Here is a 15619-nt window from a genome sequence, read left to right as displayed (position 1 = left end):
AGGCTGTGAGGGGTCATGGGGTCATGGGGTCATGGGGTTGGTTGGTTTCATAATTTGTACAGTTAATTTTCAAAGACCGTAACTTTGCTTTTTTTATGTTTTATTAGTGAATTGGAGCCCAGCGTAGTAGTTTTGTGTCTCTCAATTCTTGTAGAACACTATGAGTGTTACTGGGCAGCAGTAGTAGGCATCATAACTGCAGGAGAGGGGTCGAGGGGTCCCCTGTTACGAGAATAACTTTTAATGTGTCTGGAATGCTACGATGACGATATTTGAAGTCACTAATGTACGGTTAAACATGGGACAATGAGTGAGTGACTTGAGATACCATCGTCGTGTATCTTTTAAAGATAGTTAAGTTTTCTCTACCGCATTAGACATTATAGTAGGTGCATACACAACTACATAAAAGTGTTTGCCCAACAAAAAATGATACGTCGCACAAAGTATAAATTCGTCGGTAAAAAATTTTGGGCAATGAAATCTTCTTTGCGCAAAATTAATCGGGCAAAGTTCGAGACATGATAGGATCCAAGATCGTGTTCTATCATTGATCAAAATCATCATTAAAGATCAAGAAGAGTCTTTTAGATTGATTTTATATATAGGACTAGAGGAGACTAACACAATAATTAGAAACATCTGTATCATACTGGAATAACTACGTATTGTAACATAAATGAAGAAGAGTTTGTAATGTATTGCCGATTATCACCTCGATTGGATTGTCATATGCGTATCTTATGAAAAACACAAAATACATGAGTAAGAAATTTAAACTTGTAAGTTTGCGCACAAACCAACAAAAACATATATACTATTGCATTTACAAATTAATTCAAAGTATATATGCTTGATTAATTCATTAACTGTAATTGTAATAATTACACTCAGGTCATAATCCCAGTTGTCCATTCCATTATAACAATCTTAAGACATCTCTTCACTAATCTAATGACACATGTCCTAGTTGTCCATTCCATTATACAAACTATCAGACGAGAAATTTTTAATTGCGACGGAAACACGAGCGGTACACCACGTGTTTTTATGTAAGTGGTGAGAAATTTTATTTTTTAAGTTATTAAATTTTTAACACACATATCCTACCATTGAGGTCGCACTTGGTGCGATGGCAAGTGCCTTCGCCCATGAGCGGTAGGTCTCGGGTTCGAGACTTGGGAGCAGCCTCTCCATAAATGGGGGTAAGGCTAGCCGACATTCACCTCTCCCATACCCTGCGTAAAGCGGGAGCCTTGTGCACTGGGTACGACCTTATATCCTACCATTTATATAATGACACGTGGTATACCATCCTATTTGCCGGTCACACTGAAAAATCTCTCCTGTCAGACAGCAAACTTTTGCCCTTTGACAACACCAGTACTCCAGTTCTTGGTTAAACCATAGTAATTTTCGTTCTTAACCAGATCCATAGGAGACGCAACAACCTCGGATCTTGTGGGCACCGAGGCCCCCGAGGCCGATGGATCTGCTGGGGGTTTATCTTTTACAACTTAACACTATAATTTTGTCTCCCATTCAACACATTGTGCTCGATTTCGTTGAATATATTTGGATCCAAATGTAGCGGTAAAAAGTTTGTTTTTATTGCGTTTTGAGACAACAACAATCGACCGAGGGGCTGCGGTTTCGGAACATCATTTCCCAGCTTGCTAATGTAGCTTTTAATTTCTTCAGGCAATGCAAAGTCTACCATCTTCGAATGCTGTTTAAGGTTTGAATCTGAGAACAATTCCTTAAGTATTACATGTCAGAAAAAGATTGAGCAATACTGTTTCTGCACTTTGTTATATATTATATATATCATGCATGCATCATGCATGCAGGAGCGGCATGCACGCCAGAAACGAAAGGCATTTAAGGGTGCATGAAAGGCATATGCAACACATACATTTATATAGGCGTGCATAAAATCATAATGATAAAAACTTTTTTAGCATTTTATCTTCAGGCGATGCAACTTGCAATAAGATTTAACATGGTGATCATTGTATTTGATTTTATTAACCTAGACAATTTTTTTTTTAAGTTCATAAGTTTTTCAATCTGCCTGTCACATTTTAAAAAAAAATCTTAAAATAATTCCATTAATTAACAATGGAGAACTGCAGTAGTTGGACATCTTAACAATATTAGTGATAAGCTATCCTAATCTAGCTATGTCATCAGCTTAAGACTAATGTATCAAACTGTAACAAATCTAACCCTCCAATAGTAGCATGTGGTACAATATTCAATGGATAGAGTGTTGGGTTTCTACCCATGCGTCCCGAGTTCAAAAATCCCCCCTCCCTAAAATTATTGGAATAGTTTCGAACCCTTCCCTCTCCCCTTATTATTAACAAGTATGCGATCTTATAACACATGAATTTGTTAATGATAATATATTCTAGATCCATGATGTATGTTAATCATATTGTTTATTCACAATATAACACATAGATTAACAACACTATCACAATGTAGTCGTCACCCAAAAAAATTTCTCCAAAATTTCTTCAAAGGATTTTGTTTTTTTTTTTAACAAATGATATTATCTACACTAAGGAGGGAAGAGATGGACTTAGCCTCACAATGAGCTAGCAATATTGTGGTTCAAATCGAACCTAAGACCTTTCACTTACAAGTGAAGATGCATACCACTAGAAGGTAGTACTAAGTCGCTTGTTTTTAATATTTAAATAATGAATTAATTTAGTTTAGTGTAAAGAGAAGTTTAAGTGCATTGGGTGCCACGTAATACTACAGCAAGTGGTATTTCTCTGCACATGTAAGCGGAAGGTTTTAGGTTTAAATCTTGTTGATGACAAGTTTGATATTATCTATTATAACTGAGAAATTGCATGGCTAATCCATTACGTAACCCGTGTAAATATATTATGAATGACAAGTTTACGACTAATTTATTCCTCTATCCCCATAATAAATATGCCGTTGTTCAAAATATGAATTTGAAGAGTAAGATTGGGGTAAAAATACAACACACAAGTGTAAATAAAGTGTTTTTTGTTTTTATTACATGCGATGTTACTACTCTAAATTAAACTGAGAAAAGACAAAATATTTGAACCAGAGCACAATAAAATGAAGAGAAATACAATTTACACTAGGACAATTCACTACTTGCATAAACTTTCCCTATTACTCTTCTTTTTTATTTTTCTTCCCTTTGATTAATTTTATTTATTCTACTGCGCAGTGGGCCTAAACCGGGTAACATGAATCTTGGACTGCCTAATGTGGACTCATATAGACCAACTCACCAGCCCATGAGCCCTATCATCCGACCCAAATCTGAACTCAAAACGACGAATCGGTTTGCGTTTAGTCCAAAAGCTTCCCCCGTTCTGGCGCGCCGCCCAATAAATTGGACTCTTTGGACTCCCCCAATCACTCAGCTTCCGTTCCATACTTCTCTTCATGCAAATGGCCATGTACATCGTATCACGGCGGGCAGCCGGAGAGTTGACGCCGTTGGCGGCGTTCCGCTACGCTACATCTTCGAGAGCCTATTCGACGTCGTTTAGAGAGGAAAGGGACACTTTTGGACCCATCAACGTTCCCTCAGACAAGTTCGTCTTTCTCTCCATTCGAAGCTGCTTCTTCACTTTTCATGTCTCTACATTTGAAGTGATTTTATTTATCCAAAACGTGAATTTTCAGGCTGTGGGGGGCGCAGACTCAGAGATCGCTGCAGAATTTCGACATCGGCGGCGAGCGGGAGCGAATGCCCGAACCCATTGTTCGTGCTTTTGGGGTGCTTAAAAAATGCGCTGCAAAGGTTTGTGCTTTTTATTTGTTACTGTAAGGTGTTTGATGTATTGCCTGGCTGAGTTTTGTGGTGAGTAACTGCAGGTGAACATGGAGTATGGGCTTGATCCAACTATTGGGAAAGCAATAATGCAAGCTGCCCAAGAAGTCGCCGAGGGAAAGCTCAACCAACACTTTCCTCTTGTTATCTGGCAAACTGGCAGTGGAACCCAAAGCAACATGAATGTCAATGAGGTGAGCTCTTAGCAGCTAGTTAGCACTGATCCATGAAAGTTATGCTCTTGGGTCATGCTTCTTGTGTATGTTAAATTGTTAATTAATGGGGCAAAATATTGGACTGTGCCCAGGTCATTGCGAACAGGGCAGCTGAGATACTTGGCCATCAGCGCGGCGAGAAGTTTGTGCACCCGAATGACCATGTTAATAGATCACAATCTTCCAATGACACATTCCCAACTGTAAGTCCTTTTCCTTTGTTTTAGTGAGGTTGGTTTTTGCTTTGTTGCTGTTTGTTGAACTGTTGTGTGGTATTTCCAGGTCATGCACATTGCATCTGCAAAGGAAATTAACTCAAGACTGATACCAAATTTGCAAACTTTGCATGCTGCCCTACATTCAAAGGTTTGGTTATTTTCATTCGAAAGCAGATGAATATTTTATGAATCAAAATTATTTTCTCCTACAGTGAAACTTGTTCTTGATTCCATATGTTTTAATGTTACCAGTCTGAAGAATTCAAAGACATTGTTAAAATTGGACGAACCCACACGCAAGATGCGACACCTTTGACCCTTGGGCAAGAGTTCAGCGGCTATTCAACACAAGTGAGCTTACGTTCCTCTTGCCTAGCTTGGTTCATCATTGGGCCATACTATTCTTTTTACATCTTTGACTCTTGGACAAGATTGGTACCTTGTTCGAGGAGCTACTTATCAAAAGCCTCTTTCTTTGGCTGCAGGTTAAGTATGGAATTGAACGAGTTTTGCATACTCTACCTCGTATGTATCAGGTAGGCAACTCATATGATTGTCAGTTGCTTTCCCTCCCCTTTTATTTTTTCTTTTAAACCTTCTGATTGATTGATAATTTGTTTGAGCAGCTTGCACAGGGTGGTACTGCTGTTGGGACTGGATTGAACACAAAGAAGGGGTATGAATAGCTTTTAGGGTTGAAGAATATTTTTGTGTTCTTTTTCCTTGATTTTCTCTCTCTACATTTGCCTGCCTTGGTATCCTGATGTATTTTCAATTGGGGGAGTCATGGTTTCATTTCAACTCTTATTTTTTTCTTTTTCCTGCCCTTATATTTCAAGAATCTCAAGATTTTTCTAAGAAAAGTAATTTATTCACCATTTATTTTAGTACTTCGTAGACTTCACTTGGTTTTATATATAGAGATGCATGTTTTGTACATTTACTAAACTTTTAAATATTATAACTTTCATAGTGAATTTCTTATGCCTTTTGGATTTTCATTTATTTCGTGTCTTCCGTCCAGGTTTGATGTAAAGATAGCTGCAGCAGTAGCTGAGGAAACAAAGTTACCATTTGTCACTGCAGAAAACAAGTTTGAAGCTTTGGTGAGTCACTACACTAAATGCCCATCTTCTTCTTTTGATGGATGAAAGATTTAACTTGATCGAACAGTTGGTAAACATTCTTGCGTTGTATACAACAAACTTATATTGCATACTATACATTATTGTTTTATTCCAGGCTGCACATGATGCTGCTGTTGAAACTAGCGGAGCCCTAAACACAGTTGCTACCTCTTTGATGAAGATTGCAAATGACATACGTTTCTTAGGAAGGTTTGTGTACTATTTGGATCATTTTGTCTTTTCTTCATCCCCTTTCCATGTGCCCTTTCTGTAATTATGAATTTCATGTACAGTGGTCCACGTTGTGGCCTTGGTGAACTCATTCTCCCTGAAAACGAGCCTGGTAGCAGCATTATGCCTGTAAACTCTCATATATTTCCTACATATGTTTATGAAGAAATGGCCCAATACCTGTAACTAGCTTTCCGTGCAAAATTTTAATCCCACCAAACTTGTCATTTTGATCGACTTCATTTGTGTTTCAGGGGAAGGTAAACCCTACCCAGTGTGAGGCTCTCACAATGGTCTGTGCTCGAGTAAGGTGTCTCCTTTTTTGTTTCATTAAGATATACAAACATTTGGGAAGTCATTATTTAGATGTTGGTTTAATATTAGGATACTGTGATCTTTTTTATATAGTTTTTCTTGTAACCAATTTGTATTTTTATATTGTGCAGGTTATGGGTAACAATGTTGCCATTACAGTAGGTGGATCAAATGGTCACTTTGAACTTAATGTGTTCAAGCCAATGATTGCTAGTGGTCTCCTACAAGTAAGTTCTGTTGTAGTATTGTTATGATTTGTAGTTCAAAATCAAAATGTTGTATGTAGTGAAATTTCAGACCTAAAACTTGTAGAAATCAAGTACCCTCATTTCTTGAATGTAGTTGTGGGTACAATAATGTCATAGAGCATTTTCACATACTTGGATGCATTATGATATTTTGAGTTCTCCATATGATGGAACTTCCTAAGGAGATGCCCTTTTATTACTGTATGTACTCGATTTGTGTTTGGAGTCTATTGTTGTGCTGCAGCGCCACATACATGCAATTGTTCACGGAGCTGGTATTTTTTATTCTTTACTGACAGTCTCTGAGATTGCTTGGGGATGCATCTGCTTCCTTTGAAAAGAACTGCGTGAGAGGAATTCAAGCTAATAGGGAAAGAATTTCAAAGTTTCTTCATGAGGTCTGTTTATTTCTTGGTGAAGAATGTACACCTTTTAAGCATTCCATATCTTAGATTTAAGAGCTAATTGATTTTACGTTGTTTCTGTATTGCAGTCACTTATGTTGGTCACATCCTTGAATCGTGTAAGTTTCCACCCATTCATGTATATATTTTTCTTGTGTACTTTCGGTCTGTCAGACTTATATTTCTGCTTCTATTTCAGAAAATTGGTTATGATAATGCCGCAGCAGTTGCAAAGACAGCCCACAAGGAGGGATCCACTTTGAAGGTATTAATTCCTTTCGAGATAATTTATTCCGTTAGATGTCTAATTCAGCTTAAATTCGAGTAGTGGAAAATTCTGTTTCCGTTCTTGTTAGACACATGGCATTATCAAATTATGTTTGAGCACAGGCTCAAGTATTTGAATCTAACAAAGATGCAACCATTCTGCAGGAAGCTGCATTGAAACTTCGAATGCTATCAAGCGAAGAATTTGATACTATTGTGGTGCCAGAGAAGATGATTGGCCCAACTGACTGACAGATTTTGAAGCTGTTGAAAATTGATTTCCCGGTCTCAGCCGAATCAATTGCCGTTGTGTTTCTGCATAAATCCTACGGGTGAAATGAGAATTAGAAGCGATAAGTATGCAATATGTAATGTGTTTAGGAACAATATTCTCGAGGTTTTCTCCATGGCTGGCTGGCAGGCCTTGTTCTTTGGGTCAATTAGGCCGCTGAGGGGAAAACCTCCCAAACGTTTGTAAGAATACAAGCCTTACAGAAACTCGCCCACCCAGCAGAATAAAATGTAGAAAGTTACTTGGTTCTGCAGGTTCCATGACAGTAAGCAAACAAGCCAAGGCCAAATTGCTTAAAAAATAGAACTTTAACGAAAAGCTCTCAATATTGTTCACTTTAATGAAAAATCATATTTTTACACTAAAAAATTAATCCTTGTACTATTCACTTTACCTTTTATTTTGTCTTTATTGTTAAAACTCAAAGTTTTCAAACAATTTTCATTAATTTTTCTTATAAATAAACCTAACTAAGCAGCAATTAAGCAAGCGCGGGGTACTCAAGTTTAATAGATCAAATAGAACCAACGATCAGGATTAAACACGAGTGTGTAAGAGATTAATAGCTTGTTTGGATGTGTTTTTAAAATGAATAAAAGTGTTTTTGGTAAAAATATTTTTAGAATCAATCCTTAGTAAAAATGCAAGCAAATCTTCAAAAAACACTTAAATGTTTCCTGCAATAAACATATAATTTGTGCTTCTTGCAGAAGACACCTTAAGTGCTTTTGAAATCGAAAAACATTTTTTTTAAAAGTACTTTTAATCATTTCAAAGACATATCTAAACGAACCCTAAAATACAACACGTGAAAATCACTTTTCGAATTATTCGAGATTCATTTAATAGTTGCAACATCGCCATCTTCCAAATACAATGCATCGTCTCTCTCTAAAGTCGTTCAGATACAATGCACCTTCAATTCTATCCATTTTATAAAAAAAAGGGCCTTGACATGGACATGGACATGGACATGGGCCTACTAAATCTATCGCTACTTGTCTTTAAGGAACCAATAAACATTTATCATGGAACCGGATCCCCTCCAGAGTAATATAATCTGAGTAATTTTCTGTTTATAACTGTTTGATCAAATTTCAACGGGCTGCATGTCCTGCTCAGCAGGCTCAGATTATATTGCTCCGAAGGGAATCTGGTTCCATTTATCATATTTAATTTATCCATTTCAAATGTGGCTTTTAATAAGAAATTTTGATCGAAAATCTTCTATCGAATCACCTCATGACATATTATGTTTAACCAATTTTTAAAAAGAATAAAAACTCTTTTTCACTCGACTTCAGATTGGTCTTGTCTTGTGAGAGAGTTGTCTTATAAGTTATACGGTTGTCTTATTCAAGAGCCTCTCGCACGTATAACAAGTCAACGATTCAAGTAAAAAAGAAATAAAAATCGATAATTGATAATTAATTGTTCTGAACGTGTGGCATAGTTTTATGCGGTGGCGAATTCACACATGTTGCCGTATGCACATCTTTTAATCCACATAAGCAAATTTAACAGATGTGTAACGAGTTTAACAAAAACAAAACAATGTAAAACTAATTTTGTATTTTAAAGATTAAAATGACGACTTATTTTAAAAATAAAATAAAATCAAAATCGAATTCTAGGGACGCAGCTAACATACATGTAGTTTGTTTTCTTTTCTCTAATTTCACTGAGGAAAAAAAAAAACTAATGAAAATGGCTTGAAAACTTTGAGTTTTAATGATAAGGACAAAATAAAGGGTAAAATGAATAGTAATAGGATTGACTTTTTAGTGTAAAAATGTGATTTTTCGTTAAAATAAACAGTACCGGGTGCTTTTCGGTAAAGATCCCAAAAAATATATATAAATTCTAGATGGGTCTTCTCTCCGCACGAGCAAGACCCTCCTATTCCTTTGTCTTGGATTCGTTCGTCCGTGGCGTTGTTCGTTTGTCCGTGATGCTTTTTGGCTCTCCTCCTCCTCCCTCCGAGTCTCTGTCTTTCGCCCTCCACTTTACTATCTTTAATCCTCCTTCCTCCACGTGAAAAAAACGCTTCACACTTTCAGAGGATCAGCCCCTGCAAAATGGACGAGTCAGATCACTCCTTCTGAGCTCCCCAGTTGATCTCTCACCCTCAGTTCGAGCATCAAGCCTGGTAATACTAAAATTTGACTAAATTTATAATATCATATTTGTTTTGTTTATCAGTTGATTAGAGATTATTATTTTATGATTAGCCTTGTTTTTGAGCATATCTGGATACTGGAGCGAAAATCTCATTGAACCCTTTAAGCATTGCCAAGATCATCACCAGAAAACAAAGATTAGTTCCAAAGCTTCAATCTTTTTTCTATTTTTTATTGTTTTTTTATGATTTTTTTCACAGATTCATTGAAAGCTTCAGTTGGAAAAATGGAGTCCTGTGATTGCGTAGATGCACAATGGCCCCCGGATGAGTTGCTGGTGAAATATCAGTACATATCTGATGTGTTCATTGCCCTTGCCTATTTCTCCATTCCCTTGGAGCTCGTATATTTTGTGCAGAAATCCGCTTTCTTTCCGTACAGATGGGTGCTTATGCAATTCGGTGCTTTCATTATTCTTTGCGGAGCAACCCATTTCATAAATGTCTGGACTTTCTCTATGCACACCAAGACCGTTGCTATAGTTATGACTGTTGCCAAGGTTTCGTGTGCCGTTGTATCGTGTGCTACCGCTCTAATGCTCGTTCACATTATCCCTGATTTGCTAAGCGTTAAGAGCCGGGAGCTGCGTCTGAAGAACAGAGCTGAAGAGCTTGACAGGGAGATGGGGCTCATGCTCACTCAGGAAGAAACAGGAAGGCATGTTAGAATGCTGACTCATGAAATTCGAAGCACATTGGATAGGGACACTATATTGAAAACTACCCTTGTTGAGTTGGGTAGAACTTTAGGCCTCGAGGAATGCGCGTTATGGATGCCGTCCAGAACTGGTATGAACCTACAGCTTCATCACACTCTGAACTACCAGATACAAGTTGGGTCTACTGTGTCAATAAACCTTCCTGTGGTCAATGAAGTCTTCAATAGTTCTCGAGCAATTCGTATACCATACACCTGCCCACTGGCCAGGATCAGACCGCTTGTGGGAAGATATGTGCCGCCTGAGGTTGTTGCTCTACGGGTACCCTTATTGAATCTTTCGAATTTTGAAATCAATGACTGGCCGGATTTCTCTGCCAAAAGCTACGCAATCATGGTATTGATTCTACCCACTGATAGCACCAGAAAATGGCGAGACCATGAATTGGAGCTCGTTGATGTTGTCGCAGATCAGGTCTGTTTTCACGTTCACTTGCTTCCTTTTCACAGCATGACTCACTGTCCTGATGCATTACTCGTTTTCTTCTGTTTTCACAATGCTTATTTGCTTACTGTTTAACTACTGCTTGCATCTTAAGTTCATGAATTGAAAGAGTAATGTATTTATTGGGAGCTCTTATGCACATTTGTTTCCTGATCTTGCCGAAACAACTGATATATCACTTGCCTTCCTTATGATTCCTATATACTTACTAAAGGTTATAACAAGTGTAGCTGTGCTCAGGTAGCTGTTGCTCTTTCACATGCTGCTATTATGGAAGAGTCTATGCGAGCCCGTGCTCAGCTCGTGGAGCAGAACAACGCTTTAGATTTAGCTCGGAGAGAAGCAGAGATGGCAATCCATGCTCGCAATGATTTCCTTGCTGTCATGAACCATGAAATGAGGACACCAATGCAGGCAATCATTGCATTGTCTTCTCTTCTGTTAGAGACGGAACTGACTCCGGAACAAAGGCTTATGCTAGAGACAGTTCTAAAGAGTAGTAACCTTTTGGAAACACTTATTAATGATGTTTTAGATCTTTCTAGACTAGATGATGGCAGTCTAGAATTAGACAATGAAATATTTAACCTCCATGGAGTTTTCAGAGAGGTAAATTTTCCAGACCCGGGGCCTGAATGTGTACTTTCGAATAATTTGGTTTTGGCAAACTTACGTGCAAGCCTTTTCCAAACTGTAGGTAATGAATTTGGTACAGCCCATCGCATCTGTGAAGAAGTTGTCTATGACTTTGATTCTAGCCCCAGATTTACCTGTGTGCGCTGTTGGAGATGAGAACCGGCTTATGCAAACCATTCTCAATGTTGCCAGTAATGCAGTGAAGTTCACAAAGCAGGGCTATATTTCAATTATAGTGTCTCTTGCGAAACCAGAATCTTCAAGAGACTGGCAACCACCGGAGTTTTATCCAGCGTCAACTGAGGGCCACTTCTACCTACGAGTTCAGGTCTTGTGCGATTTATCTTTGATTAGTTTTTCTTTGTATGCTGAGGTTGAGACATCTCTTGGTAACTCTGACATCGATGCAACGTGATCTAATGGCACTCCTGATGTTGCAGGTTAAGGATTCCGGCTGTGGTGTTCTCCCAGAAGATATTCCTCATGTTTTCACCAAGTTTTCTCAGCCCCGAAATGGATCCAATCGAACAAACGAGGGTGCAGGACTTGGACTTGCCATTTGCAAACGGTAGACTTGAATATTTTCTGATTTTTTACCAGTTCCATAGGGCATTGAAAAATTTGCATCCTGCTTTTTTTTTATTGCCTGTTCATCCAACTTGGTCACCACATTTTCCAAAATGACTTGGATTAGGTTTGTAAACACCATGGGAGGTCATATTTGGATTGAAAGCGAGGGTATCGACAAAGGGAGTATCGTTGCATTCATCGTCAAACTGGGGATATGCGACAATCATAGTGATACAACAACGCACCAGGTCCAGATGCCACCTAAAGGACAAGCAAATTATGGAAGCGGAGATCTCGTTGGATGCAAACCATCCTTTAGGGATCGATTTGGCTCAAGTTCATCGAACGCACGTTATCAAAGAAGTCTTTGAATGCCAGTGGTCAGAGTCATCCATGTTTGCTGCTTGACAGAGACATTAGCTCAACCTGGGAATTTTGATTTAGCTTGTTAAGGTTGGAAGAAATCTGTAAGTTTCAAAGTTTAGCAATTAGCACAATCACATACTTGGAATGTAACACTGAACGATGCCGTTTATAACTGTTAATCATCATCTTTATTATGGCAATTGTTTCTTAATTAGAAATAAACAGTATCAGAAGTGTGTTTTTTTGTTAAAACTCCCTTGTTTCTTTAATTAGAAAGTGTTAAATCCTCGTCCAGATGAGGCCAATCAGGTAATTAAACATGTTATACCGTCGATACTCCATTATCTTCAATCATTCGAATACTGGATTGAAAGAAACCTATATCGTAGACAACTTTCAATCATCAAAAAACAGAATTTTAACGAAACATTTCCGATAATGTTCACTTTTAATGCATCGGAGAACACAGAAATTGTTAATCGAGAATAAAAGAAACTAAACTTCATACAAGGTATGCCGATTTTGAAATCTCTTTCAACTAAAAAATAAAGTACTGACGTCCAAAAATAAACGAACAAACTTGCTCGTTAAAACTAATCTAACAAAGTAAGTCGAAATAAATGGACCACCACAAGTAGTCATCAATCCATCAGTTCTCGTAGAGCACTCACTTCTTTGATTTCTTGGATACCCTGCAAGTAAAAGAGACAAGTAATGAGCAAAAAACAACACCAACAAGGTCAGCAGATAATATATATATATATATATATATATAGGGTTTCAAGGCAGGGTACTAACTGTGTTGGTTGAGCTGCAGCTGGGGCAGCGGGTGCTGGTGCTGGTGCTTTCTCTTGAGGTCCCTGAACGCAGAGAATAATCAGCAACGTGAGAATCTCATATGAATTACATAATAATCAGTAAACAGATTACGGTGACAATACCTGAGCCAAGCGTTCCTCTCTCCTGGCATGCTTCCTCTCCCTGCTAGCCTTGTTCTTTGCCCGCTTAGCCTCGAACTGATCAGACAGAGTCTTCTCTCTTGCCTTCTCAGCCTTTGACTTGTGAATGCTCTCCATCAGCACTCTCTTATTCTTGAAAACATTACCCTTAACCTTCATGTACATGTCATGGTACATGTGCTTATCAATCTTCTTTGATTCACGGTACTTGCGAAGCAACCGCCTGAGCACCCGCATCCTCCTCATCCATAGGATCTTGGTAGGAAGCCTTGCCTCCCTGGTACCCTTGCGCTTACCTAAAAATTTAAGAAACCACTCATTAAAATGTGACTTGCTCCTGGTCCGAATAAATGCAAACACTAGCCGAGATAACACATACAATAACATACCATATCCAGAGTGACGTCCCTTTCTCTTAGCCTCCTTCATACGACGTGCACGAGAGCGAGAGTGAATCTTGGTCGGCTTCCTGATGATGAAACCATCCTTGACCAACTTCCTTATGTTTTGGCCTGCAATTCAGAATCAAACACGTGAACAAACAATACACGAAAAGACAGAAATGCTCAAAAAAATTGGCATCCGAATACCGTCAGTCTAAACATCTACTTATACAATTGCAAATTATTGGCGAAACTTCACAGGTAGAAAATACGGGGAAATTTCAAATATAACACAAGTAAAACATACATTATCGCAACACGAAAACATCTCATCACATTTCGCTCTACAGCTACAAAATGACTTCAATTAAAACATAATCCAGATTATAACAATTAAACCAACGTTAATTACTTGATACTGATTTGCAGATAATAAAAAGCTACCACTCAACTCAAAATTCGATATCAATTAACCACAGCTCACATACTTCAAACAAATCGTAGATTAAATCTAACACAAATATATAATCTTTCAATAAACCCAGTTCAAAACAGTTAACAGACATCTCAAAACTTCAGCAACCGTACACAAATCCCTTCCGTACAACACAGAGTAATTACATGTTTAAGTTTTCACGATAGCCAAACAGCGGATTAACGCGGGATTAAAGAAATGGATTGAAAATTAATTAAGTGGAGAAAACAGCGCAGGATATGCAGATCAAAAGAAGGAAACAAGGAGGAAAATGAACGGAAAGGAGAAGAAGAACGTACGAGAATTGGCCATGGAGATCTCGCTGACTTCATTGGGGTCGAGCCAGACCTTGCCGCGACCGCACTTGAGGACGCTGGAGGCGAGCCTCTTCTGGAGCTTGAGCGAAACCATCGTCCGTGTCTTACCTCCTTCCTTTCGGCAACTGCTGTGGGCAGAGAGGCTGAGCTTCTGTGGATGACAAGCTTTTATATATCGCTCGCTTTTGCGGTTTTGGAGTTTCGACCTAGGGTTTCACCATACGACTGGGCCTTATAATTTCATGGGCCTGTTTCTTCTATATTTGTTTTATGTGGGTTCTTTAGTTGGGTGGACCAGCTTGTTTGGATTGTAGGCTGCAACTCCCTTACATGAAGCTGGAATCGCTAGTAATTGTCGCTCAGTTATACAGCGGCGAATTCGTTCCCGGGCCTTGCTCACAAGTCCAATAATAAATTCGGTTATTTCTTAGCAAGTAATATATTGGACTAGGCTTAAATATGTTTGACTGGTTTAATTTTCATTGTCTTATCTAAAAACCTATAATTCAAATTTGGGAATGGATGGTGTACAAAAATTGATTTCTGCTGCAAATTATATTTATTATGTGATTGTTCACTTCTGGGTTACTATATAATGTGTTGTTAGTTAGGATATTTTTCTATGTAAATTCTAAGCTTAGAAATTGGCACTCTAATGAGAAAAAATGACTCTGATTTATCTTCCCAATTTATTTCTCGTTTCTCTCATGTTTCTCTCTTTCTCTATATATGTATCTCTCTAACAATGTCTCTAATATTTCCTTTCTTTTTAAATTTAAAAGATTCTAAGGGCATATCTTGCGAATCTCATATCTTGACACTTTACGTTGTTCCAAAGTTAATCTAATTTTGTGCATCAACAATGCCAATTTAGAAATAAACAGACATTCTCGTTGTTTCTTTAGTATGGTCATGGTTGGCTTGGAGAACTTTTTCGAACTTGCAACTAGCTTGGAGATTACGTAACTTTTTCGAACTTGCAACTAGTAAGGAGATTACAAATTAATAAGTTACTAGTAGAACAGGATTCTGCCCTCATTGTTTCTTTAGTATGGTCGTGGATAATCAACCATTGGGTTCTCTTGTTTCGGTCTGTCGAAATTTGTTTTCAAGAACTTTATTTATAGTTTTAAATACGAAATGTTTAGGTACGAAAGAATTTTGTGACCGATAGTTTGGCATACATCCATACAAATTGTGTTTTAATTGCTCTTTTCCTTGTTGTGACAATTTGAGTTCTGAAAGATTGATTTGAGATATCCAAAACTAATCTTATCTTGTTTAAGTTGTTTGGGTCCAAGCCTCATCTTAAGGATCAATTTGAGAAAAACACATATATCTGTTTTAATTCAACGCTCTACCTAATTGTTAGAATTACATAAGGTGGGTAGAAGAAGAAAAAACGTGTGTGAAAATCAC

The 15619-nt window shown here is 37.9% G+C and overlaps 3 protein-coding genes across 5 annotated transcripts; 2 read left to right on the top strand and 1 right to left on the bottom strand.

Moving 5' to 3' along the window:
- Window positions 1-3358: 3358 nt before the first annotated feature.
- On the top strand, window positions 3359-7401 carry LOC103408134 (fumarate hydratase 1, mitochondrial). Its single transcript, XM_008347000.3, has 17 exons — window positions 3359-3596; window positions 3688-3805; window positions 3880-4029; window positions 4143-4253; window positions 4333-4416; window positions 4521-4619; window positions 4754-4804; window positions 4895-4944; window positions 5293-5374; window positions 5511-5605; window positions 5689-5755; window positions 5881-5931; window positions 6073-6168; window positions 6489-6587; window positions 6683-6712; window positions 6793-6858; window positions 7026-7401. The coding sequence occupies exons 1-17, from the start codon at window positions 3445-3447 to the stop codon at window positions 7110-7112; spliced, it is 1488 nt and encodes a 495-aa protein (XP_008345222.3). The 5' UTR covers window positions 3359-3444; the 3' UTR covers window positions 7113-7401.
- Window positions 7402-9034: 1633 nt separating this feature from the next.
- On the top strand, window positions 9035-12266 carry LOC103408133 (probable ethylene response sensor 1). 2 transcript variants are annotated; one of them, XM_070817969.1, is made up of 6 exons: window positions 9035-9301; window positions 9384-10464; window positions 10735-11103; window positions 11192-11458; window positions 11571-11698; window positions 11825-12266. In XM_070817969.1, the coding sequence occupies exons 2-6, from the start codon at window positions 9517-9519 to the stop codon at window positions 12069-12071; spliced, it is 1959 nt and encodes a 652-aa protein (XP_070674070.1). In that variant the 5' UTR covers window positions 9035-9301; window positions 9384-9516; the 3' UTR covers window positions 12072-12266.
- A 216-nt stretch (window positions 12267-12482) lies between these two features.
- On the bottom strand, window positions 12483-14422 carry LOC103408132 (large ribosomal subunit protein eL19y). Of its 2 annotated transcripts, XM_008346998.4 has the most exons (5): window positions 14183-14422; window positions 13415-13537; window positions 13008-13321; window positions 12865-12926; window positions 12483-12758 (listed from the first exon to the last, which is right to left on the bottom strand). In XM_008346998.4, the coding sequence occupies exons 1-5, from the start codon at window positions 14292-14294 to the stop codon at window positions 12734-12736; spliced, it is 636 nt and encodes a 211-aa protein (XP_008345220.3). In that variant the 5' UTR covers window positions 14295-14422; the 3' UTR covers window positions 12483-12733. The 2 variants fall into 2 exon arrangements, with proteins under 2 accessions (XP_008345220.3, XP_070674640.1); XM_070818539.1 differs by having other exon boundaries at window positions 13008-13537; window positions 14183-14394.
- Between the last annotated feature and the right edge of the window lie 1197 nt (window positions 14423-15619).

The sequence above is a fragment of the Malus domestica genome, chromosome 03, assembly GCF_042453785.1.
Source record: "Malus domestica chromosome 03, GDT2T_hap1".
NCBI lineage: Eukaryota > Viridiplantae > Streptophyta > Magnoliopsida > Rosales > Rosaceae > Malus > Malus domestica.
This window is presented reverse-complemented; position numbering and strand designations above follow the sequence as displayed.

What these genes read in the sequence shown, in the direction of transcription:
- LOC103408134 (XM_008347000.3), top strand. Translation starts at nt 3,445, where the DNA reads ATGCAAATGGCCATGTACATCGTATCACGGCGGGCAGCCGGAGAGTTG. An exon ending in ATCAACGTTCCCTCAGACAA is followed by an intron (nt 3,597 to 3,687) that starts GTTCGTCTTTCT and finishes GTGAATTTTCAG; the next exon opens with GCTGTGGGGGGCGCAGACTC. An exon ending in GACATACGTTTCTTAGGAAG is followed by an intron (nt 5,606 to 5,688) that starts GTTTGTGTACTA and finishes TTTCATGTACAG; the next exon opens with TGGTCCACGTTGTGGCCTTG.
- LOC103408133 (XM_070817969.1), top strand. Translation starts at nt 9,517, where the DNA reads ATGATTTTTTTCACAGATTCATTGAAAGCTTCAGTTGGAAAAATGGAG. An exon ending in TCCATGGAGTTTTCAGAGAG is followed by an intron (nt 11,104 to 11,191) that starts GTAAATTTTCCA and finishes TCCAAACTGTAG; the next exon opens with GTAATGAATTTGGTACAGCC. An exon ending in ACTTCTACCTACGAGTTCAG is followed by an intron (nt 11,459 to 11,570) that starts GTCTTGTGCGAT and finishes CTGATGTTGCAG; the next exon opens with GTTAAGGATTCCGGCTGTGG.
- LOC103408132 (XM_070818539.1), bottom strand. Translation starts at nt 14,294, where the DNA reads ATGGTTTCGCTCAAGCTCCAGAAGAGGCTCGCCTCCAGCGTCCTCAAG. An exon ending in GATCTCCATGGCCAATTCTC is followed by an intron (nt 13,538 to 14,182) that starts GTACGTTCTTCT and finishes TCTGAATTGCAG; the next exon opens with GCCAAAACATAAGGAAGTTG. An exon ending in GCTGCAGCTCAACCAACACA is followed by an intron (nt 12,759 to 12,864) that starts GTTAGTACCCTG and finishes TTTTACTTGCAG; the next exon opens with GGTATCCAAGAAATCAAAGA.